Source organism: Balaenoptera borealis (assembly GCF_965194805.1).
Source record: "Balaenoptera borealis genome assembly, chromosome: 10".
NCBI classification, from domain to species: Eukaryota; Metazoa; Chordata; class Mammalia; order Artiodactyla; family Balaenopteridae; genus Balaenoptera; species Balaenoptera borealis.
In genome coordinates this window covers 61,614,154-61,638,927 of record NC_138874.1, presented here as the reverse complement: position 1 = coordinate 61,638,927, position 24,774 = coordinate 61,614,154, and the positions used below count along the sequence as shown (strand labels likewise).

The following is a 24,774-nucleotide window of genomic DNA, read 5'->3' as shown; positions in this document are numbered from 1 at the left end:
TTGTTGATTTTCCCATTAGTAAGATTAGTGCAAAGATCAGGGTCAAGACGGTGCCCAAATCTTTCAGCCACGCCCTGCCTTTGCCTCTTTCTTTGAGCAGACCTGATGTGAGGACAGGTCTAGAGATGGATAGTTGCAATGGAGAGCACAAGGTTCACGAAACCCCAAATAGTTACTACCTGACTTTTGCAGAAAAACACTTGCTGACTCCTGCTTTAAACACACAGTTCAAATGGTGCCATCTCTGTGACGACTTCTTGACTGCCCACCCCCGCCAACTCAGATGGATCTCTCTTCTGTAATTCTGTAACAACTCCTATAAGCCTCATTTAGAGCAGTTTTCATCTGGGGCTTTTTAGAAGTAAGCAACAAGCCACAGACAACTCTCGGCGGTCTTCGGATTCCTCTCAACGTATTGCACACAGCAGCCAAGGCGCACAGTAGGAATTCAACATCTGTTTGCTGAATAACATGCACACTGTGTCAGGATTATTGTTTCCATAGCTTGTTAGGCACATATCTCAAGAGAAAAGAGGATCTTGAGCCTCGAGGTCTCGCTTCTTGTTCTCTTGTGCCACCTTGACCAAAACACTTGTTTCTGAACAGCTGCTTCCTTTGAATGCTGGAGCAGTCTTGAAGAGCTGGGTCTAGAATTAACCACTGCTTCTTTTGAAGAGAGCGCATTTCTTTCACTGGTTCCGCTGGGCATCGTGTTCGATGCCCGTGGTGCTCTGTGGTGGATGTGGGGGTGCTGACGCATTCCCTTCCAGAAGTCATCGGGTCTTTGCGTCTGGGTGGGTAGAGGTGCGAGTTAGGAATGCGTGGCAAACCCATTGTTTCACTCCTCCCAGAGCGACCTCATTCTGCCCTTCAGGTCCGCAATACGTTCCTAACTCAAACAAGCTCCTTTCATCCAACTCTGACTCCCCATTAACTGAATTTATCCCAACTGCTCTGCAGGCCGGGCTTGCATCTTTCATCACTCAGACCCCAGACAGCTGCGGGGACCTTCTCTTGCTGTGCTAATACACTGGCTGACCCACTGGGAGTTATGTTGCGGCAGGGCAAGCCCCCAGCTCAAATCTCGACAGCCCTAAGCTCCCAGAGTCCCCCACACCCTCTGCATCTGCCTGAACTTGCTCCTGGCAACCCTGTCTCTCCACACAAGTCGGAACCAGCTGAGGTGGGAGATGAGATGCTCTCTGCCCATGCTTGAGTCCCTCCTCTTCAAGTCCCATGTGATAAGTAACTGGAGATGCTTTGGGTTTACAGGAAGCACTCTGACCTTTGATTCTCTTAACACGTATGCCTTAGCCAACTTAGGTGGAAGAACGGAATGTAAAGGGATTCCACAGTTTCCATCAGAAATAACAAAATGGAGTGTGCGTATGTGTGTGTGTGTGTGTGTGTGTTTTAAGGGATGACCCTTTGGTTGCTGCATGAGCAATCTTTTTCATTGTACTTGTTAGAGATTAAATCTCAATAACTTCTTGAAATTAGAGTGGGCTTCCCATCAGCTGAATGGACAGTGGCACTCACCCGCTTCCAATAACAATCCAAGAACGGCCCTACCTTCTTCTTAAGCTCTTATCAGCGTGGTCGTTTTGCTTGAGATCAAATCAGGGCCACATAGGAACTGTCATTTTTCACTTACCGGGCCCTTTGATCCCATTTGGGGTTTATTCGTTTCAAATGAAAAATCCGATTCCTGTTGTATACATCTATCCTATGGAATGCTTTTTTATTTTTTTCTGTTAGAGATCAAATCAGAGTTGTCGGTAGTATGGTCATTAGTTATCACCACCAGATTTCGCGGCCGACACCTTGTTTCTGTTCTTACGAAATCACCAGCCTTCTCTGTTGCATAACGATCACTTGCAGTGAAGCTACAGTATGCCTTTCCTGGGTGCTTGGGTGTTAATTTATTTCACAGTTTCCTTTGCAGATATAATCAGAGTCACCTATCACACTCCTGTTCTTCCTTTTATTGTGTTCCTTTGCTATCGCGTTTGTGTGATCTTTTTCTGAAAAAATGACAGCTACTGTTTCTTTGCTCACTCTATCAGTGACTTATATGCTCCATGGCTCCTCTACTGCCATTTAAAAAATATAACATTTTATAGATGTAATCTTAGTTATTTATAACTCAGGTTTTGTTATATGAGAAAATTCCCTAAATGACACCTTGGTTCAAGTACAGTTTTTAAAGACAGGGGGAAATATTCTCTGCAGAAACACCTTCCTCTAAACTGTAAATGAAGGGAAAGCTCTCAGTTGGTAAGACTATAATGCGCGTTTCCTGATTTCTTAGTACATCGAAATGTATGAACATTTTTTTTATGTAAGCGATCAAATTGAGGTGTTTAATAACATGTTGTTGGAGGAAAAAGAGCTATCCCTTTTGATTTATTTGGATATTTACTGGGTGACTTATAGTACTTTACGTATTAGAATCGGTTTATCAACAGTTAACATTCTAGGTTTTTATATAACCATACTTCAGGTAATAGAGCATTATTAAACTGCAACCAGTGTGTTAGAAATCTGCCGACTGGTAATAAAATTCTTATGTATAACAGCAGCTGAGAAATACTGCTGTATATTTATGCAAAGATTGCAAGATAGATGATAGCCAGCAAACTGCAGAGGGCCTCGAAATGCGAATCTACCGGCAGGTGGCGCTGCTCTTCTATAAATGAAACCGTCTACCTGGACTAGTCTAGGTCCTACCCCCACCTCTACTCTCTGCTTTTTCTTTTCCAGATTCTCTCTCCTTTAGTTCTCTACAATGAATCTCTAAAGCTATGTTCATTTGTTTGTTTGTTGAGGAGATAGTTCTCCAATAAGACAACACCTTTTAATTGCTCAGATTTCCTTAAATTCAACTTGCTTGATTTAATGCTCATTTGGAACAAGTCCTAGTTAAATAAATGTTACTGTTTTAAAAAGGTAACTACACAATACCAGAATCTCACCCCTAAGACTGGATTACCTCTGCCATCTGATCATTGTTATGTGGCAAGTCGCATTTTTAACTACTGTTTATTTATACAGATTAATTCCCTAGGCTTCATTCCATACCAGGATAACGAGGGACATTTTTATGAAGGGGGCTTTTGTACTGGATTAGTGTGCTATATAAAAATAATTTTAATGTAATGCTCTTTCATCAAGAATTATTTTGGATTCCAAGTTAACCAAAGAAGGTTGCTTTTCTCCTTAGGCCAGAACTAAATTTCTGACAAACAGGATCAGAGGTTTTTGGGTTTGTTTTTTTTTTTTTCTTTTCCGATAAGGTTATCCACACAAAGACTGATCAACTTGTCAATTTGGGCAACAATGAGTGAAAAAAAAACAAATATACAAGCAATACTTACTTTTATTTATTTATTTTTTCATCCACGCACAGGTTATTCTTCAATCTTTTAAATTTCTTTAAAGACACAACTACATCTTTTTACTAAGTTGTTTGTTTGTTTTTTTTCCTTTAACCTACAGTACTGCTTTTAAACAGGGTGTTTGATTATAAACATGGCCTGTTTAGGAGACAATGGATTTGCTGAGGTTATGAAAGGGGAGAATTAAAATACATTCTAAGATGACGCCTATATTTGTTTACTTTCTTTTTTTTTTTTTTGTCTTTTTTTTTTTAAACATCTTTATTGAAGTATAATTGCTTTACAATGGTGTGTTAGTTTCTGCTTTATAACAAAGTGAATCAGTTATACATATACATATGTTCCCATATCTCTTCCCTCTTGCATCTCCCTCCCTCCCACCCTCCTTATCCCACCCCTCTAGGTGGTCACAAATCACCGAGCTGATCTCCCTGTGCTATGCAGCTGCTTCCCACTAGCTATCTATTTTACATTTGGTAGTGTATATATGTCCATGACACTCTCTCACCCTGTCACATCTCACCCCTCCCCCTCCACATATCCTCAAGTCCATTCTCTAGTAGGTCTGTGTCTTTATTCCCATCTTGCCACTAGGTTCTTCATGACCTTTTTTTTTTTTTTTTCCTTAGATTCCATATATGTTTACTTTCTTAATTGTTAAATGCTACCTATCAGACCATAAAGAAATTTGGGTGCAAATATTTTACTCTTTTTGTAAGTTAAAATTTCCAAACCATTAATTTTGGGTATCCAATAGGAATTTTCTCTTTTGAGTTTTTTTTTTAAAACTTTTTCTAAGCATACTGGGCTAAGGGGTGTAGGTTAAGGATCCAGATGACATCATGTACGTTCTTATTTTATTCATTTATATGCTTTTTTTTTTTAATTATTATTATTATTATTATTATTTTGGCTGTGTTGGGTCTTCGTTTCTGTGCGAGGGCTTTCTCTAGTTGCGGCAAGTGGGGGCCACTCTTCATCGCGGTGCGTGGGCCCCTCACTATCGCGGCCTCTATTGTTGGGGAGCACAGGCTCCAGACGCGCAGGCTCAGTAGTTGTGGCTCACGGGCCTAGTCGCTCCGCGGCATGCGGGATCTTCCCAGACCAGGGCTCGAACCCGTGTCCCCTGCATTGGCAGGCAGATTCTCAACCACTGCTGCGCCACCAGGGAAGCCCCCATTTATATGCTTTTGACAGAGAAAATCCTGAAATGTTATTGGTTAGGTGAAATCAAGGAGTAGAGGGATTGGCGGGGGAACATTCCTTCTCGGTGAATCCACTTGGAAGCACTGGTTTTGTTGAAAATGTTTTTTGAAGTATTGACTGCAATCAGTTTTCTTGTTAAAGCCAAACGCTGACAGCTTCCCTTCCAGTTCTCTTTATAGGGGGTGGGATCAACGTGAGTAGTTGAAGACAGGAAATAACCATCCCAGTGTAAAGGTTGGATTTACCTGGCTGGGCTATGAAGAAGCAGCCTTGTGAGTTTCACAGACCCCTTTCCCAGGCATTAAAAAACTTTATTTTCCTGGCAAATATACTCTCTAGAATAAAACCGAGACCTCCAATGGAACTGGACCCTTGCCAGCGTCCTCCTCCTTATTAGTACCATGCACATATGTGTGCATCTTATCTTGGACCCTTATAACTTTGAAGTGGCCAGAAAGGAAGTGGGCTGAGTTAGGGGGATTTCTGATAGACTTTTCCAAGATGCAAACCACCCACTGTCCTCTCTGAATCTGAGTATTGAAATCTAAGGAAAAATAACTTTCAGAAGATTCAGATTATTACCAAGAATTATCCAAATTCTGCCATCTGGAGTTTAAAGCTTTACAGTATCTGCCCCCTATATCCCCCAGCTATGCCCTCAAATAAACCTTCCTGCTCCAGCCAAACTGCTTTTCTTATAGTTCCTGAGCTTAGTGCCTCCCCACCTCCTTGCCTTTGCTCCAGCTGCCCCCCACCCCACCTAGCATGCCCTTCCCACCCTTTGCTGCCCCCCCCCAGTTTATTCAGCATCATGGCTTAAGGGCCCCAGCACGCCAGGCCCTATGTTTGGTTCTGGGGATACGCAGGTGAATAAGGCTGACATCTCTCTCCATCCAACTCTTGTTTCCAGTCTTATTTTCCCTAACCACCCAGGCCTACTAACACTTATTATCTACGACATTTCATTTAGCCCTCACCTGACATTATCATGCAACACTTTTCATACTGTTATTTCATATAACTTGTGAATTTTATATAGATATACATGCATCTTTAACGCAGTTGTCTCATTTCTCCAGCTAGCCTTGTGGTTCTCTTTTATTGTGCATCGTTAAAAAGAGTTTTGGAAAAAAAGAAAAAGCAATGCCCAGCCCCTAGCCCCTCAGGATTTGTGTTGAATTGGTCTAGTGTTCTGTAGAGTTCTCCAGTCCATTTTATAGAAAGGCAGAGTTGAGAACCACTGAGCTGGACCACACTTTCCTTGGACCGGGAATCCTGCTTTTCCTATTTGGTAGTGCTTTGGGGTTGAGTGTGGTAGGAAGTTCTGGATAATTACTTGTGGCTGTAGGGTTATGAGGCCTTCAGTCCATGGCTGGTTCCTATGGTATCTGTCAAGTAACAGAAGAGAGCATTAAGCCCAGAACCATTACAGAGCAGAGCTGAAAAACTCCTATGCTTAATTAATGCCAATCCTCCAGAAGGGGAAGAGTCTTGCCAAGGCCACACATTTGATCTAAGCCGGGACTAGACCCTAGAGCTCCTCACTACTAGGCTGTGCTTTTTCCCTCTGCAATGCCACCTCTCTGGCAGCTAGGAACTATTTCTTAGGAACTTTACTAAGGGCTCAGCACCATTGAGAGATTCAGAGGTGGGGAGAACACGTAAAGGAACTTTTAAGTCTAGTTGGGGAGGACACGTGGAAATGGAAAGCAAATGATAATGCAAGAAAAATGAGATGTCAGAGGGGTGTGAGATGAGAAGTGCCAAGGTACTTTAAAGAAAGCAGGGATTCCACCTTGCTACAGTCATCTGGGAAGGCTTCCCGAAGAAGCAGGCTAACCTGTCTCTTGATGGGTGGATGGGTCTCTTGATGGGTGGATAGAGTAGGGAGGAAAAAGGAAGATCTGGTGGGAAGGAAGAGAGGAGTTGCTACCCCTCTATCCCATCATCCCCCTGCCCCTCCCATCACCTCCCAAGTACATGCCCCAACCCCATGACCTCCCACCAGAAACTGAAGGGAAAAAGCCCCTCACAAGCAGGCAGCATGAATTTCCTGTAATTTAGAGGGAACAGTGGGGTTTCTCCACATTTCCGTCTGACTTTCATTTGTTATTGCTCTGAACGGTCCCAGCCTTCTTCAGTTGAGGCCCATTTAAACATTTTCTGGCTTTTCTTGTTTTTATGGCACTTGGCATAGCCTAATTATTTTGACCCGAGCAGTTCCTTGGGACCATATGCAACATGGGACAAAGGTGACCATCAAACAGGATGCAGAGAACGGGGATGGGGGTGGTGAATCTCACCCCATTCTAGCGCCTGGATACCGGGTCAGTTGCTTGGGGCAGAGGAGAGATAGTGAACCCGTTTGAGTAGAACAAAGTCAAAAGAAAGCAGATTGGCACCGTGGAGAAGGATCCGATGACAGAGAGCTCTAATTGTTTTGATTTCTCAAAGCCAAGATAATGATGGGTAACATTTATCAAGAGCCTACCAGGAACTCTTCTAAGCACTTTTCAATCTATTCTCTTTTCTTTCACTTTTTTCACTCTATCCTCACAACAACCCTCTGGGGAAAGTACTCTGATTATTCCCATCTTATAGGTGAGAAAAATGAACTTAGGCAATTTGCCAAATACCCAGGTTCAGACCTAACAGCCCACAGGTTTCAAGGCCTGGGTGCTTAACCGCTACCCTCACCGCAGCTCAGTATGAGTTGACGTATGTAGAGGAATCTTCCAGCCTGACAATCCTCATCTCAGGGGTAGCACACGTGAGTGCCATTGGAATCAGAGCCAGAGATGCTATCATGGGGTAGCTGCCATATGACTGGGGGGGGTCCAGGAGGCAGCCTGGGGCTATTTTAGCAGCTGGTAAGCTCATGTCCCCTGAGACAGTTCCCTTCCTGGAATGGGAGCCTAGTCTTCTGCAAGGTTTTAAGACAGAAGTGAGAAACCCAGATTTTTATGGATAATCTTCAGACTTAAAGATTGTCCTGCATATAAGATCCGATGGAGCAGTGGCAGGGTGGTGTCAAGCAGAGCACACCAAGACAGTATTTGTCCTCAGATTGTCAGCATGTGGCTGCTGGTTATCTTCATTTATCCCACAGCATCTCCAGATCTTGGTGTCCTCATCTGTCCAGCAGGGATCTTGTGACATTAGGGTGTTGAGTAACTTGGCTGAGATCAGAGCTCTAATGAGAGTTGGAGCTAGAACTTGGACGGTTGCCCTGACTCTAGAAGCCCATATCCTCATGCTATCCTCACGGGCAGAATTCTGACAGCAAATGATGTGGATTAGAAGTCACCGGACCTGGGTGCTTCTGGGTCTGCATATTAGTATAGCCTTGAGCCCAAAGAGGGTGAGGTCTGCTCACCTCTAAACCTTGTCCGGCCCTGCTTCTGCATTCCATACCATGTTCTCTAACTGTGTTGACCAGCAAGGGCCCCACCGTGCACTAGCATTTTAAAATGTTGCAGAGACTATGTCTGAAGATAAATTATAGTAGAATACAGATAATGATTTTATAGTTTGAGAACATCTTTAGAAGGTGACTGTGCCCTTAAGAAATATACTAAATGCTGTGTTTAGTGTAAAATCATAATCCAGACTGGTCCTTACCTCCCAAGGTTAAAAGCATACAGTATTTCTAAAGTGTTCTGACAGGACATTCTTCATCGGGCCATGCAGTACACTTGGGTTGCACTAAAAACCCACGCATTTTACCTTTATCTGAGTTTCAGAGAAAGTATCAGTGCGACCATCTGGAATACATATTAGAATGCTAGGGGGCTCTTGACAAAACTGGCTCAATGGCAGATATGGTGTTTATGGATGAGCCGATAATAATAATGATATTAATAATAATAATGGTCCTTATCTGTATAGCGTCTTAAAACAATTTCACATACACACAATTAGATTCTAGGCTGATCTTCAAATAGAATCATTGGGGCAAGCATTAATTCTAAAAACGTAAACAGCAAAGTGACAATGGAAATGAAAATATGATTGACATTTTCTGCCAGTCATGTTTATTTGAAGCTGTTTAGGGGGAAGAAAAACAAAAAGAGAAGGAAGGTAACAATTCAGTCAACACATATAAGCAAATAAAAACTTTTACCCCAAAGTGGAAATGTAAATCAATATTGTGTTCAGCAGGAGAATTTGATGTGAGCTGTGAAATTAAGTCCGGGAGAGACCTGACCCTTTCTCTCTCTTCTGTTTCTCACCCTGGGCTGGTGGCAAATCTCAGATTCCTGAGGCAGCATGATCTTTTCTCCACTCCTTCGGATGTCTGACAATCTGTAAATCCACCAGGAAGCCTTTCTTGCAAAGATTTTCCTGAGCAATCTCATGCAAACAGCATGAAGTGATCAAAAGAATAATTCATGTTTTATATTTGCCTTGTCCAGTTTGGAACAAGGGAGCATATAGACACACATGCAGAGACAAACTAAGGTAACTTCTCTTTAATGACAGGCAGGGTGGCAGAACCATCACCTAGAACACCCTTGAGAAATGGACAAGGCAGGGCTGGGACCAGAGTGGGAAGAACGAGGCACTTGCTTTGGGCACCAAATTTAAGGGGCACCAAAAACCTCAGTCATCAAGAAAAATAATAGTTCAATGCAGTAGTTTTTTAAAAAATCAAAATGCAAAAAATATCCATGATGAATATAATGTCAGAATTTAAAATAAAGACAGGATAAATAGCGATTTTAATGCTGGCAATTAAGTACGGAATTTCACAAGTCAGTAGGGGTTAGAATAACAAATGGCACCTCTGCCATCTATGTGAGCACTTGATGTGCACCAGGAACACTGTTCGGTACCTTACAGGCATCTTCTCTTGATACATTTCAGAGGGACCCAATTTGTCCTCCAGTAAATCCAAATCTATTTGATAATAAACTATATTAGAGAGTTCCTTTACAGGCTCCATAAATTCCATTACAGTCCATTTTGTCTTTGTTAAACATATGAGTTGAAAATTACAATCCCTTTATTCACAATGATCATTTTAGACACACAGCTCAAAAAGATCAGCATTAACTTTAAAAACTATATTAGCATGCTTGTATCTATTAAGAACCATTGCTTTGTAGGCTCTAGCGATGATTTTTATTAAGTATACTGCGGGAGGGGGAAAAATCAAGGATAATTATAAATTCATAAATACATCATTCATTGCCATAAAGTGATTTGCATGGGATGGATGCAGAATTATCTATTTCCTCAAGAAAATCTCAGAGATGTTCTGATTAAGCCCATAATCTAGTCTATGTGAAATTCTAGCCAAACTGATGGGGCACATTTTCTTTTCTGAAACTACCTCTGATAAGAAATGCATTACAAACTCATCAGTTTGGCTTCCTGTTAACAAAAAGACAGCAGCCGTCTGGATCATTCTGGATTCACAGTGAAACTGCCACACCATGTATCCTCCAAGTAAAGCTGTGCAAGTTTGACAAGGGGCAGATGAATCCAGGAGTTACTGTACAGGGCTTTAAATCTATGCGGCAGCTGACGGTTGAAATAATCATCTATATATCGCTCTGAGCTAACTGGGGAAAGGTTGACACTGTATATTTTCAACAGATCTAGTCTAATGTTTAATCTTTTGTCTTGGATGGGCTCTTGCTCGGTGGGCTTGGAGCACACACTGACAGCTCCAAGGAATTGCTCATGGTGGATGTGGTTTGCCTTCATTATCGACGTGCACAGTGGATGAATCTAACTTAGCTTGCATTGGAAAACGGGAAACTCACCTGACTGGTCTCCCCCAGTACAAGGGGTTCTGCAGGACAAATAGCAGGTTGGGTGGGAAGGACGTTCAAGTCTCTGAACTACCTCCATCCCTCCCGAATTCCCCACAGCTGTGCACTTAAAGTGAGTTCCGTGTGTGTTGCTTTTATTGTCTGGCTGGCTCAGCAGACGGGGGAGAGCATTGTCCTTTTTGAAAACTGGAAAGCTAGGGCAATGTGAGAAGGTACATGAGATAGCCAAGGTTTGCTGATACATACCTCAGCAAGCCTTGGCTATCAAGGACCAGCTAGTAAATATGTTACACTTTGTGGGCTTCACGGTCGCAATCGCAATTATTCGACTCCGCGTTGTAGAGTGGAAGCAGCCATAGATGCCAGGTAAACAAACGACTGTGGCCATGTTATGAGAAACTTTCTTTAGAGCCACTGCAATTTGAATTTCATATCATTTCAATGTGTTACGAAATATTATTCATCTTAGATTTTTTCGCCCTAACCATTTAAAAATGTAAAAACTATTTTTAGCTCATAAGCTTTACAGAGATACGTTTCCAGAGTATAGTTTGCTGATCCCGGAACTTGAGAAATATAAAAAGAAAGAAGGCAGCTGTTGGTGCCAGGAACTTGGCAGATTTCATCCCTATTCGGCAACTCAGCCCCACAAACATGTACTGCGTGTGTCAGGGCTACGAGAAGGAGTCAGGTACGCTTTTTGGCCTCAAAGTCTTTGCCATCTTGTTGGTGTTGAGGGTAGGGCAGAAGGAGAGAAGGAAAGGAAAGTTGAGGAGAGGCTGTTTGGGTTGAACTCTTGTACAATTTTTTTCTGTTTGATTCAAAGTAGAAGTTTTCTTCTACTGCCTTCCCAATCTCCAAACTCCATAACGATAAGTCAAAGAAATTCTTGCATTTCTCATTTCCATTGTGTATTCGCTTTTAGATTTCCCTTGTTCTTTTCTGTGTCTCATCTCTGAGAAGCTAATACCGAGTGATCTTTGCTTGAGACTCTTCTTTGCCCTTGAGGTGATGGAGACAGTCTGTTCTAAGAAAAGAAGAAAGAAAAGAACCAAAGGCAACCAGATCTTCAAAAGGACTTTTCTACCACATACTGAGCAGGGCAAGAGCATTGGGCAGGTTATAATGACAGCTCAAGTTTTTAGTAAAGATATTTTAGCTAAGATTCCAGATACAGGGGATTTTGATGAATGTTGGACTCTATCCAGGATACATATAGAACATGAGGCTATGGTCTGGGATGGGGTGTGTGAGTACAGCAGGTACATCTAATCCACCAAATTTGATTCTCGAAGATCTGTTAGGCCACAGTATTTCTGTAGAGAACATTGCAATCCAGGTCATGTGGATTCTGTTCATATATTTGTAGCGTATTTCTTCTCTCTCCCATGCAGGAGCTGAATTCTCTCATTACTCTGTGTTGATGGACTCAAACTTACACAATTCAGGTTTCCTAGGCAGTGAACAGAGCCAGAAATATACCCTGTGATTAACTTCTACATAACCTATTGTTCCTTAAAGTCTCCCTCCCCATTCTCCTGTTAGCTCCACAAAAGCCAGAAAGGAAAAACCTCCAACAAGCCTCCCCTCCCCTGCCCCCTCAGCCTACCGTGGGGTGCTTCTCCCTGTGCCTGGGCTCTGGCAGCTTGGCGATTCTTTCCATCCTCATTTTACATAATAACAGGTCGTTGTTGTTTCCTGCCTACATCCTCTAGGTTTTCCAAATAAATGCATTTGCTCTTTCTCAGCTAGAAGTTGTGAAATTACCCTGCCTGATAATGTATATGGTAAAGTGATGGTTCAGTTATAGTTTTATATATATATTGTGTTGGTGATATTATTATTATTGTTGGCATTGCTTTTGATAGGGAGCAACCTTCATTTTTTAATTATCTGTGTATTAATATTCACCATGATCTTTCAAAACAAGTAAGCTTTTTTTTTTTTTTTGGATTGATTTTATCAATAATACCTCAAAGTCACATGGTGATACATGTTGTCCCAAGGTTGTCAGACCTGAAACTCTAATTCAGAGGATATACCCACTTTAACTTCCCCGTGTTCTGATCTCGAGCTGCCCACTGACCCTGTAGGCGTAGAACTTGGCTGCGATGCCTGTCTTACCTTTATCTTAGCTGCACAACCTCACAGATGGGCCCATGGCATTCCCCACTGGGAGATTCATGCTAAAACAATAGTCAGGTGCTCCTTTACAGCAGTTATAGGACCGAACTCACAGTATGGGTTATTTATCTGGCATTTGTTGTTCTTGTTATTGTTGTTTTGTTGTTTTGCCTTCATTGCTTATGGAAATATTCATACCCTCTCACCGGTCTGGTTTGAGTGACAGACAGCCAGGATTCTGGTAGTCTATCACTGTAAGACAGGAAACATCCCTCTGTAAAAAGGGTGCCGTTCTGTGCTGCAACCCAGGGATTGCTCTTTCCTGGCCACATTGTAAGACCTTGGAGTTAACTAGCCCAGATTTCCTGGTGAAAGTCTTAAGCAGTTGTACTAGAGAGAGGTTGGCTCAGCTTGCAAGTTTTGTCCATTGTGAATTACTTTATTGCAAAATGACTGTACTCCTATGACTTACATGATTTTTCTTGGGGGGATGAGAAGTTTGATAAACCCACAGGAAACAGGAAGCACACCGTTCAATCTCTAGTCCAACGATTTTATAAATTGCCGTTTTCAGTAAAACAACATTCACATCCTGCAAGGCTGAAAACACACACCCGATTTTCACTGATGTCACTCATGATACAAGGAGATGCTACACATCTCCCTTTCCTAGGAGTGGCAAACCCCTGGCATTTAATGCAAGTTAGGCAGCGATATCACAGCCAAGGGGGCTGACCAAGCCAGCAGCTTGAGATGAAAGCGAGAGTTTCACATTGAGGGTTGATGAGTTGGGTATAATGATTATTCAGTAGGATGCATTTTTAGCAGGTTTCAGGAGAATAATGGGTCTGGTCTTCCTGCAAAACTGAGTTTTCTGTGCCTGTGTATGTCATAGGGGAGAAGGGAACTCTGTATGTCTGAGGAAATGATAACACACACAAGATTGTCTGTGACATATTATCCCATCTGATGTCGATGACATAACACAGCAAAAAGAATTTCAAGAAGTCATCAAGGGAAAAGAAAAGAAAGACCCTGCAATTCAGCTGTGAGGGAGGAAACTTCCATTTTAATTTAAGACTATGGTTCTAGTCAATGTTAAAACTGGTTTGGAACTTTTCTAATGAAAAATTTCACCAAGGATTAATTTCGGTTTCCTTTTCTTGTTATTATTTGGCAGTCAAGGTTGGAGCTAGATCACGCTATCCCAAAGACCCATTTGAGTTCAAGAACACAACTCACAATTCTCGGCTTGTGACCGAGCCAGATGAAGGAGTTTTGGAATCCATCCCAATTTTTAATAACTGCACCCCTCCATGTTCTACTTTAACATGCTGAGCTCAGTGGGAGAAGAAAGATGTACTACTGTGGATTTCAGCATGCATTTAGCTTGCTGGGCAGCAAAATACCAAAGAGAAAACCCATAAAAAGCAATCAATAATCATTAAAACTACCCTAACCCCAAACTAGCAGCTTGCACGAGACTTCAGTCGGAAGCCCCGTTAGCTAGATGCATTTGCGTTCAAGCCACTTTGCATGCCTCTTACTCTGAGTGATTCCAGTGTGAATATGACGTTACTAATGATCTGCTAAGTGTGTACAGATGTGGGTTTCTCCAGATGTGGTGATTAATAACGTAATGGAGATAGCCAGTTGACTCATGTTTGTGGGTTGTTTGCCTTTTATTACGTTTCCGGGTTAATTTGCTTTGAACTATTTTTTAACTGCAGCCAACAAACTCATCTTTAAGTCTCAAAGGGCATCGCCCCCCTAAACCCTGTTGAGGAAACAGGGAAAAAGGAATGTGCCCCCAGGCTGGAGCTGAGCATTGGGTCCATCATGCGTTAGCACTGGACTACTTAGGAAAGTTGGAATTGTTGCCCCATTTTACTCGAAGTACCCACAAAGAGGCATTGGTGAACCTTGACACAGTGTTTGCAAGCTAACTAGGCCAATAAAGAGAGGGATTTCTCTTTTGAAAAAAATCCAGTAAAGTATATGATCATCTTGAAGTGAGCCCAGAGTTCTGGCCAGTGTTTCTAGAAGATGTTGCCTTGCTTTTGCTTAAAAACAGAATGCTGATGAAAAGTTGAGTAAAATGTTGTTACAGATGTTCAGCTCTGCATTAAGGCTGTTGGAATTACCACCACATCTTAAATCAATTCCCAGAACATTGTCTGGAGGTTATGTCATTGAAATAATGAATCCTCTTTAGTCAAGTATAAGCAAACATGTTAAAACATCATTGTAACTTTAAATTAAATTCCAGCGCAAACCAAGGGGTCTGAAAGCTCATTAGACTTGCCTGACATTTTTCTAGCACTGAGTCTTCCCAAACTGTAAAACTGTTAGATTCGGTGCCTATTAGACAAGCGAGCACTGGGAAGTTACAACAGCACATTAAGTGTTATACTTAGGGATGTGCAAAAACAAGCCCTTGAATTTTATTAGTATTCTGAGATTGGATGGAGTTCAGCTCCTATAAAAATTCCACATTGGATTCCTGAACTTGTTTGTGTTTTAAAGAAGCTGGTAAGTCAGGTTCCTTTGAAAGATCTAATCTTCCTACGGCTACCACAGCAGGACGACTCTAGTGGAAATGCTGGAGACAGGGGTGTAGTGTAATTAGCCAGAAACCAGGCTAACTACGAACCTGGAAACGTGCGTTGGCGTGAGGTAGCGGCCCATTCCTTCAATACTTGTCTTTCATGAAAGTAAACTTAAGTCTCCCTTTTAATTCCATTTTTATTCCTCTCATGTAGTCACAGAAGCCATGAAATGAAAATTATATTTTATAGCTTAACTAAAAGTTTTCCTTGATCTGCTTTCTTTAAATATGCAGAAATTGATAGAATCCATATAAAAGGATAATAATTAAATATGGTTTATATCCTACTTAGGAGACAGAAGTTATCACTGCTCCTCTTGTGGGATCTAAGCCGTATGTAATGGTCTCCATTACACAACATTCGTATATTTAAGCTGGAGACATTTCCCCCCATCTCTTCAGGGAAAAGATCTGCATTTCCAGGCCATGAGTGCAGGAGGAAACCTTTGAACATGCGTTTCATTTAAGAGAACAAATCCCAGTTTAAATGCAGTATGATTATGATGGATGATCTTTCTGAGTTGCGACGAAAATAAATCGTTTCCTTGCATAGAAGGAGACCTGACTTTAAGCACCAGAACAAGGTGTTTTCCTGGAGCTGGCGAACAGGTATTAACTTGCCAGTCTTCCATCTGAAGATCACTGCAGGTAAACAGACAGTGACAAGGTGCAAGGTTAATGGGCACTTAACCGGAGAGGATTATGTATCGTTGGCCCAGTGCAAATGGGAAAAGAAAAGTTAAGAATCTAGCGGAAATGCCAGTGAGTGTGACTTCTTAATGACTATAGACTCATTGTATAATTAGACAAAACCATGGCAACATCTGGTGGCCTTGAATAAAGCTAGCCACATAGACTAGGTTAGCTAAAAGACCTTTTTGGATATCACACAAGAAGGCTTGTGTGATAGAGAAGAAAAGAATTTCCACCTCCTACTAGATCAATTCACATGCACACATGTTATTTAGTACATCATGCTACTCAACTCATCTAGGTCATCCTGAACACAGTGCAACCATTGCAAGTGGTCCATATTAAAAGATGACCTTGTATTATGGGGGTAGTCAATGCAAGACTTCTACCCCATCCTAAGGTGGGGAAAGTGCAAAAGCACACTTACACACACACACACATTCTCTCTCTCTCTCTCTCTCTCTCTCTCTCTCAATCTCAATCTCACTGCCTTTCTACCCCATTATTGCCTGAGATGCCTGGCCCCCTATCCTATGAAAGGAAGATGAATGCAGGTCAAGCTCAGAGTGCCTGTTTGCTTGCTGAGAGATGCATATCACCTCTAAGTGATTTTTTTCAATACCATTTATGTGGCTTGTATTTATTTCCTTTAATCTTTTAAGTGCTATTTAGTCTCTTTGTGATTTGCTGTGGATACTCTGTTTCTGATAAGATGCGATATCCCCCCCGGCCACATAGTTCCTGCCTGGAGCCCTAAGTGACTGATATGGTTACAGCCTGAGCCTGGCCCTCTCGGGGGACAGGACGGGGGGAGCAAGTGGTAGCGTGTAAGGGCTGTGGGCATTTGCAGGTGCTTTTTTGCCTTCATTTCTTCTGGTCATGCCCTCATCTCCACCCACATTCTTGTTCCCTCTCCCTGTGTCAGCCAGAAGTTAGACAACCCCAGACTGACCGTAGAATAAAGGAGTGTACCAAGAGTGATACCTTGAAACAGATTTGGAGGGTCATTGGATAATTATTATCTCTTTGGAACCATGTATCATAACACACTAAATGTTATTTAGGGTTTTCAGGGAAGTACCATATCATGCATGTTCTGATATGGGTCTTCCTGGATAATATCAAGTAGCTGAGATGGCATTTCCTCCCCCCACCTCAGCCTTGTACACCTTTAACATATATCAAGCTTCTTTTGATGTTCTCGCTGCTAATATTTCTCTTCTTAGCTTTAAGGTAACTGCGTGTAATTTCGAGTTTCAGGGGTGCTTCCTCCCCGTCTGTGTTGCAGTCAACAATAAGAATCCGAGGATCCTATTTTTCCTTCTTGACATTACAGCTTTAGCCTGTATTGTGGGGCATGGGGAGAGGAAGACTAGGATTTTGCTGCTGGTGCCCTTGGGTGACAGGCTGGGCATGCATCTGCTAATTATCAAGCAGCTCTCTTAAAAAGAAACGTGATACAGGCTAATACATCTCCAAAGCTTATTAGTGGGTGTCTTTGGGCAAAAGCAGTAGAGTGTGCCGTGTTGTTTGTGAGCAGAACTTTGGATCGCTTAGTGATCTCTGTGGTTTAGACATTTGGACAACAGCCTGTGGTTTCCAGTCCCCTCTGCTGCCCTCCTCCCCTGCCCCTCCTCAGCGATGACAGCATTCAGTGGCCACCTCCTCCTTCGTTTGGGCGCTCTTCTCCGGCCTGGTTCTGCAACCTTGCAGCCCCTTCCTCCCATCTTGATGAATTAAGAAAGGATCCCATGCACGCAGGCCCTCCCTCTTGGGAGGTGGAGGGACGAGAGCTGAGTTGGGCTGGGATTCTTGAACCAGAACATACCAATGTTCCCAGTCCTGACTGACTGAAACATTGGCTGTTAAGGCCTCCAATCCCTGCCTCCTTGCAAGGCTCTTTCCTCTGCATGTAGGAATTAGGACCTGGTTACACTGGTCCATTTGCAGAAGCAGCCAGCTGGCAGCTCTTATGCTGCTGCTTCAAATACAACTTTATTTCTGATTTTGGTTACAAGAAAACCTATTTGGTTACCCAGCAAAACAAAGTAACCAAAAAGAAATTCTAAGCAGAATGATGGAGTGTTCCTATATATATATATACATATATATATACATATATATATATATATATATATGTATATATATATAATATATATGTATATATATACACACACACATATATATACACACACACGTGTGTGTGTGTGTGTGTGTATATACACACATACATGTATTGGTGTACAGATAAATTATAATTTCTTTTCTCTCTAATGGCAGGGTGTCTTCACACTGTTTTAGTCTGTTTAAATTGCATGTTCAAACGCTGGAGTGTCAAGAGGTGATGCTCTCACCTTTTCTAAGCCGGCCTCTTTGACTAACGCATTGGTCTTTGTCATTGGGTCCTAAGAGATGGCCATGAGTTCCTAGTGAGTGACTGAGCCGTGCGTGTGTGTCCTTTGATATCTTGCCTGTATTGCACAGTCTGCCCTCAAGCTGTTCATAATCTCATGAGCTGCCTGTATTTCCAGTTGAAGATGAGCAGCCGTCAGCACTGTCACCCAAAAAAAAGCAGCGCAACGGAGGCATGCGGAACTCACCCAGCTCCTCGCCCAAGCTGATGAGGTAAGGAGAGGGGCCCGGGCCCCGCGGTGGGGCCCCCTCTCGCTGCATCTCCTGTCCCTGCCCCCTCCCCACCCTGCCAGGCCCAGAGGCTCCCCTCTCCAGCAGGCTCGTGGCGGAGGAGGGGACGAGATCGTTAGGTGGCTTCTTAAAGGCTGAAGTATTTATTCTGTCAGCTTGTCAGCAGTTAATGATAGAGCTGAAAAAATTCTGTCATGAAAAACAGTTTGAAAAGCTGTTTGAAAAATACATAGGCTTTAAAGTCTGAGCTGTCACCAAGTCCTGTCTGTGTGTAGTTCCTAAACAGCAGTGGCACTAATGACAGCGGCAGCCAATCAGAGGAACCCATGTGGTTAGTTTGCCTCCAGCAAGTCTCTTTCTGCTGGAGTCTCTCCGAGGACTGTTTTCTGTACTTAAGGCCATATGTGAGATGTATCATCACAATCAAAAATGAACCTGAAGATTACCTTCTCTTTATCCTGTCGATTGAAATCAAATTTCTGTTAATTGATTTTGACTGATAAAAAAGTCTAATAATCTGTGGACTTGCCAAAGCAAAGTTCAAAAGTAATCCAGTTCTGCTCAGGCTAAAAGCAATATTAATTATGAAATAGAGCTTGTGTGCACTCTTTTTCTCTCTCTTTCTCTTTCTCTCCTCCCTCCCTCTCTCCCTCCCTCCCTCCCTCCCTCCCTCCCTCCCTCCCTTCCTCCCTTCCTCCCTTCCTCCCTTCCTCCCTCCCTCCCTCCCTTCCTCCCTCCCTTCCTTCCTTCTTTCCTTCCCTCCTTCCTTCTCTTCTTTCTATCTTGACTGCAGCTTCCTCTAGGAAATGGCAAGTGAAGTCAATTTTCAATAGAATTCTGTTGGATCCTCTTCTTGGAATCTTCATCTTTCATCTTCCTTTTTCTGTCTTCGATTCATCTGCCAATCCCAATGCTTCTTTCCCCCATCATCCTAACTCTCCAGCACCTCAGTGAAACAGGAGTGATTTCAGATTTGCACGGCTTTCCCTAAATGGTTCCTGCCATGGAAACACCTGCCATCTTGACGATAGTTTCTTCTTTTCATTACCATTGGCTGCTCTCTTCCCTTTGATTATTGATTTAAAAAAATCACAGCGATTTCCTCCTCTTCCTCCTCCCCTTCTCCAAGCATTTGCATCTTCCTGGCTCCCCATGACCACCTTTCTAGGATGGAAAGAGGACAGTCCGTCTTCATATGGTTGAGGACGCAGGTCCCAGGAGAAGTCTCACCCAGCCCCATGTCCTTTTCCGTCACCATCCTCTCTTCCTGTTCAATGTTTCCTTAACAGTTCTCTGCCTTCCCTTCACTCAGTCTTGCTTGGGTGTTGCTGATTTACATGCTTGTTTACGGTTTATGAGGAGGAATAAAATGTGCCAACTGCCAAGCCTCTCCCTTTTATGATGTGAGGTGTCGTGCTCACATCCGCTCTCCATTTACTCACCTTTAGGTAATCGCCTCATCTCATGCTAATAGTTTTATCCATCGAAAGTAGAGAAAAGCCCAGGCGCTTTCTTTTGCCTAAATTTAGAGAAGCAAATAAATAAATAAAGAGAAGTCTGAAAAATCTGAAACCTTTGGAGCCAAATTCCCTGTCCCTGTTTGCTATGTAAAGTATGGCTCATTTCTCTGATCTTGAGTAATAATAATTCTGAGGAGTTATACTGTTTTCATATGCTTCAAAGCTGTGTCAAAGTTTTGCTGCTTAAGGGTACTTCTTTCTTCTGTTGGCTCTTGGGTACCAAGATGACAGGTCTTCTGTACGAGGTGGAAGCTTCTTTAAGTCGTAGCCTTCAGCAAAACATCAAATTACCAAATCCAGGGTAACATACTTCTACACAAATGCCTTTCCTGTATATATATTATACCCTATATATTAAATACTTTAGTGTTACATGCTACATTTTATGTGCAATAGAAAGTGATGGTTTGAGGTAGCCTTGGGGGGACTTTTTTTCCACAAGCAGAAAAAGCTAGTATGTACTGTAACAAGTATGGTTTTTACAGGACTTTCTGCCCGAAGGCCTTTGTAAATAAGTAATGATCAACAGATTGGCTGTGGGCTTTTGAAAAGCATGCCTGTGTCAGTTTGCATGATGGGGGAGAATTTTCAAAGTGGGTCTTGCTTTCATTGCCTGTCGGAGAGGGGCTGCGGAAGGCAGTCATCCCAGGCTGGAGCTGTCTGCTCCGCGGTACATCAGAATTGCTAAACACGGGTCAGGCGGTGAGCTGAAACTTGCCAAGCTACAGAACTCGGGTTTCTGGTGTTGGTGCCTTTGGGCTGCTGCTATGGCCGTGGCTACTGTCACCAGGGCACTTTACCCCACCAGCCCACGACAACCTCGACTGCTGCTCAGCTGGAACAAGCTGTCCCATGACAAGTCAGAAAGTCTCAGACACTCCTCCTTCACCTTGACTTTCTGTGTTCCAGGTACTCTACAGACTCTGTCTGGTATGGGAGCCAAGACAGGGTGTTGAGCCCTCTCTCTGTTACCCTTCATTTCCTGGGTAGAACAAAGAGCCCATGGGCGATTTGGTTTGGTTTGAATCCCTGGCCCTGGCCGTGAAGTTGCTGGGGCTTATTTTTTCTAGCTCCCTCTTGCTAACTGACAGAAAACAGAGGGGTTCCTGTACCACCTTGAGGTTTCTCTGGGTCCTCCCCTGCAACATCTTCAAACACTCCCTTTCTACTGTACGAAAGATAGGACTCCCAGGTCCTGTTCCCTGTGACCTGAAACATCCATGAAGGAGGCTAATGACTCATTTGAAGTGGGTGTTTCGACATGAGTTTGTGGCTTGCTGCTTGAGCAGAATCAATCATTCTGAATGCGAGCAGGTTTTAGTGGCCTACGGGCAGTGATAGGAACAGTTCCAAGAGAAACCGAGAGCCCAGAATGGGCTGGGCTGGGCTTTAATTTACCACTGTGGCCTCTGCACATAAAACAGGCTCCTGCGTGAGGGGTCCTTGCAAGCCATCTGCCAGCAGGAAATGCTACAGGGACTCTGCACTAATGGTCTTTGTCTCCCCTTTGTTCCGGTAGCAGGTCTACCCTGGTTTTTAAGTGTCGCTTAACTCTCTGTGCAATCATTAGATGAACTGCCTCACTTTGTGTGTCTGGATCCCGAGGCCGTATGTTTTGTAGTTACCCTGACACAGAAAACAACCCTCACAGCCAGACTGAGCCAAATGGTGAGGTCTGTGCTCCAAGCCAGGGGTCTGTGTGTCATGATAGAGACCTTTGGCTTCAAATCCCACAAAGGAGCAGGCTGAGGAGGTAACCGGGGCCCTGTTATTCATCTCCCTGTTGGTCTCTTAACAGGGAATTATTTAAGGAGCCTCTCCTAGTTTTCCTCTAAAATCGCCACGCACCTATTGCCCCGTTCTCCCTACCCAGTGGGTTTGTGCCCTGTCAGGAAAGCTGTGTCTTCCTTCGGTTGTGAGGCTCTAGAGGGCAGGAACTTTGTCTCTGAATAACTAAGTCAAGGGTTCTTAATTTGGCGGCCCCCCAGACCCCATTGACTCTCTAGTGAAATCTGTCTAGAAAAACTCTCTAGGAAAAAGAAGGTTCATTGGACACCATTTTGACTCCAGTTGAAGGAGATCCTTGGATTCCTGAATCCCGGCCCCAGTTACTATTACATTTGGTTCTTCCCACAGCCACCTTCGAGTAGTTACCTTCACAGATGCTTTTTTGCTGCTGAGAATATGTCTTCAGTGGGTAGATGGTATGGGGAAGATGCCCAGGCTCCCACACTGTGTCCTCACATGCAACCCGAAAGGTTATGCGTTTTAGCTGCCTGCTTCTATTTCTTTCCTCAGATTAATTCTTACCTGGGAAATGTTTAGAGAGAGCCTACCGTACTCAAGATGTTGTGGAAGGTCTTGGAGGGGTGTAAAGTAAGATGGATTACACTCTTCAAATTACATGGGTTACATGTCTTCAAAATGCTCACAGTTTGATGGGGGAGACAGACAAGTATATACAGCAAAACGGAATAAGGACAGAGTAGAGACCTACCAGCATGGGCTGTGGGAGCAGAGGGTGCCCTCATCACCTCTGGTCTGGGAGGCTGAGCCTGGGTTGTGAAAGATGAGGACAATTCTCGCCTAATAGCACTAGCCACCCTTGTCCATTGTTTCCTAGGTGCCAGGCGTCGTTCCAAGAGCGTTAGGCCTGTTAATTCATGGAATCCTAACTACAGTTCCAGGAGGAGGGATTGCTCTCTCGTCCATTTTACAGATAAGGAAGTTGAGTCACAGAGATATAAAGAGTAGGAAATCTAGTAAGTCTTACCTAATTGGGAAGATTTGAACCCAGATGGTTTGGTTTCCAAACCCATATTATTTACTGCTTCATTCTTCCGCCCGATGGGGGGAATAGGAAAGTGCTCAGGCCATTGCAAGTGACTTGATGTGGCTGGAGAAAGGCATTCTTAGAGTTGCATAACTGGAGTTGAAAATATGAGCATATTCTGGCACCCAGTCGTGAAGGCCTTTCCTGTCATAGGCCAAAACCTTGCTGGTTTTTGAGGAGGCAGTGCCCTAACTTGTGTTTTGGGAGGATCACTGATGAAAGTATAAGGACGGGTTTAGAACCCTCCATCAGGGCCTTCTGGAGACCCGTGGTACCTTTGGGTACCAAACCGTTCGGGGTCTGCTTTAGAATAGTGGACCAGACGTGGGCTAAACAGTCTTCCCAAGAAGGACACACAGCATTCCTGACATAATGACAGTAGCGCCGCTTCCCTCAGGTGCTAGAGGGGACTTGGTGTAAGGTACCATGGGCTATGAGGATTTACCCAGGGTGTGTCGGGTGGACGCTTTACACAAAGAGATAGCCCCCAGCCAGGCTAGCAAGGATAACTGACAGCACTAAAAACAGATATTGAATGCTGTGAAAGGAACTTCATGTCATAAGACCCAGGAAACATTAGATATTTGTTTTCTGAATCAGAGTGGAAATATGATTGGAGTAAAACAGATTATCCTCTTGGGCCCTAACTGACCATTAAATGAAATAGCTCATCTGCTTGTTAAGTCCCAGCCTCTCCCTTTTGACGCATACCTCTCACAGGGTCTTTTTGTTAGGACTGCCAGCTTGAAAGGTTGTAGTGATAGAAAATGGCAAAGTGGCCTGAGCCCACTCAGAATTGGGGACAGAATGCCACTCTCCCAATCTCTTTCGCTGGGCAGAATGAAGAAGGAAGGCCAGGACAGCTTAGCTAAGTAAATTCACCTCTTAAAGCACAAACACATAGCAAATGACAGGCCCTCACGGGACTGCAGAAGAAAGAAATGGTGGGTCTCATCATCCCAAGGCTTGGTGGATTTGACACACGCCCCTGGACACATTGCATACACAGCAGAGGGTCATTATCCTGTCCCCTCATTTCAGAAGCGTGTTGTCCACTCTCCTCCAGGACTGAAGAACATGTCAGCTCTCCCGGCTTGTCTCCCAGATGTAAAGGCAGTAATTTCCTTCTTGCTCTGAGGACGGTGGCTATCTAGCAAGAGATGACATACTAGGGAGCAGCAGTTCTTGATTGTTTACTTTTTGGGCAGGAAAAAAAAAAAAATGCAAGTAGAGAGATACAGAAAGTTTGGCCAGAGTGGCCTGAAGGTTTTCTCAAGGTGGCTCCAAGGTTGGCCATCTGGGGGAGGTGGGGGTGGGGAGTAGGGGGCAGCCGCATCTCAGGAGAGACGAGCATTACGTAGGACAGTGGAGGCAGCTTTGAAGGATGAGTTAGGGCAGAATCCCGAAGTCAGGATCCTTGCGACATAGCAGGAAATAGAATTCACCCAGAAATAAAATGCACCCAAGAAAGAAGCAGATCCGTTGAGTCAGAGCCATTTACGGCGCTGAAAACCTAAGTATGGGCCCTTTTGAGGAGACCACCTGAGACCCCCTCCAGTCTCCTGTGGCTGGTGCAGCCAGAGACCCACGCATGTGACCTGCTGCCCCTGAACGTTGCACTGAAGGACTTAGTTACTACCTGCGACGTTGTCTTCTGTGCAGTGGAAGAAGCGATGGGAAGCAAGGAGGGTGGAAAACTGAATTATAAGCATTGCACTTGATAAGAAAGAATATTTCATTTGCTTTTCTATGCTTGTTTATTTGCTGATTAGCTCTTGGAGGTAGATGTCAGCAAGAGAGAGTCATGTGCATGGCTTCCAGGTTAGGAATTTCTATCAAGTGTTCACACAGCCCCTCAAGTTCCAGAGAGTCACAGAGCGAGAGTCAGAGCAGGTGAGCTGGGTGCACTTTTGTCACCGGAGCTGCATTCTCCATTGGAATAGCAGGGCCAGGACTACAGTGGGGTGGG

General features: G+C 43.5%; 1 protein-coding gene and 1 long non-coding RNA gene across 17 annotated transcripts in view; one reads left to right on the top strand and one right to left on the bottom strand.

Moving 5' to 3' along the window:
- The window catches only part of LOC309604608, a 555,802-nt gene extending 551,253 nt beyond the window's left edge, over positions 1–4,549 (bottom strand). The window contains exon 1 of the long non-coding RNA XR_014230929.1: positions 3,794–4,549. This is a non-coding gene — a long non-coding RNA (uncharacterized lncRNA). The remainder of the gene's footprint in view (positions 1–3,793) is intronic.
- The window catches only part of KCNMA1 (potassium calcium-activated channel subfamily M alpha 1), a 775,994-nt gene that overhangs the window by 658,381 nt on the left and 92,839 nt on the right, over positions 1–24,774 (top strand). For 14 of the 16 annotated variants that reach the window (XR_014249397.1, XM_082408745.1, XM_082408747.1 and 11 more), the window contains one exon: positions 18,341–18,434. Coding sequence is in view for 15 of the 16 variants with exons in the window: in XM_082408745.1 (XP_082264871.1) it covers positions 18,341–18,434 (94 nt within the window). In the remaining variant the exon portion in view is untranslated. Of the gene's footprint in view, positions 1–13,688; positions 13,776–18,324; positions 18,435–24,774 lie in introns of all 16 variants that reach the window. The other 2 variants (XM_082408748.1, XM_082408750.1) reach the window with 2 other exon arrangements.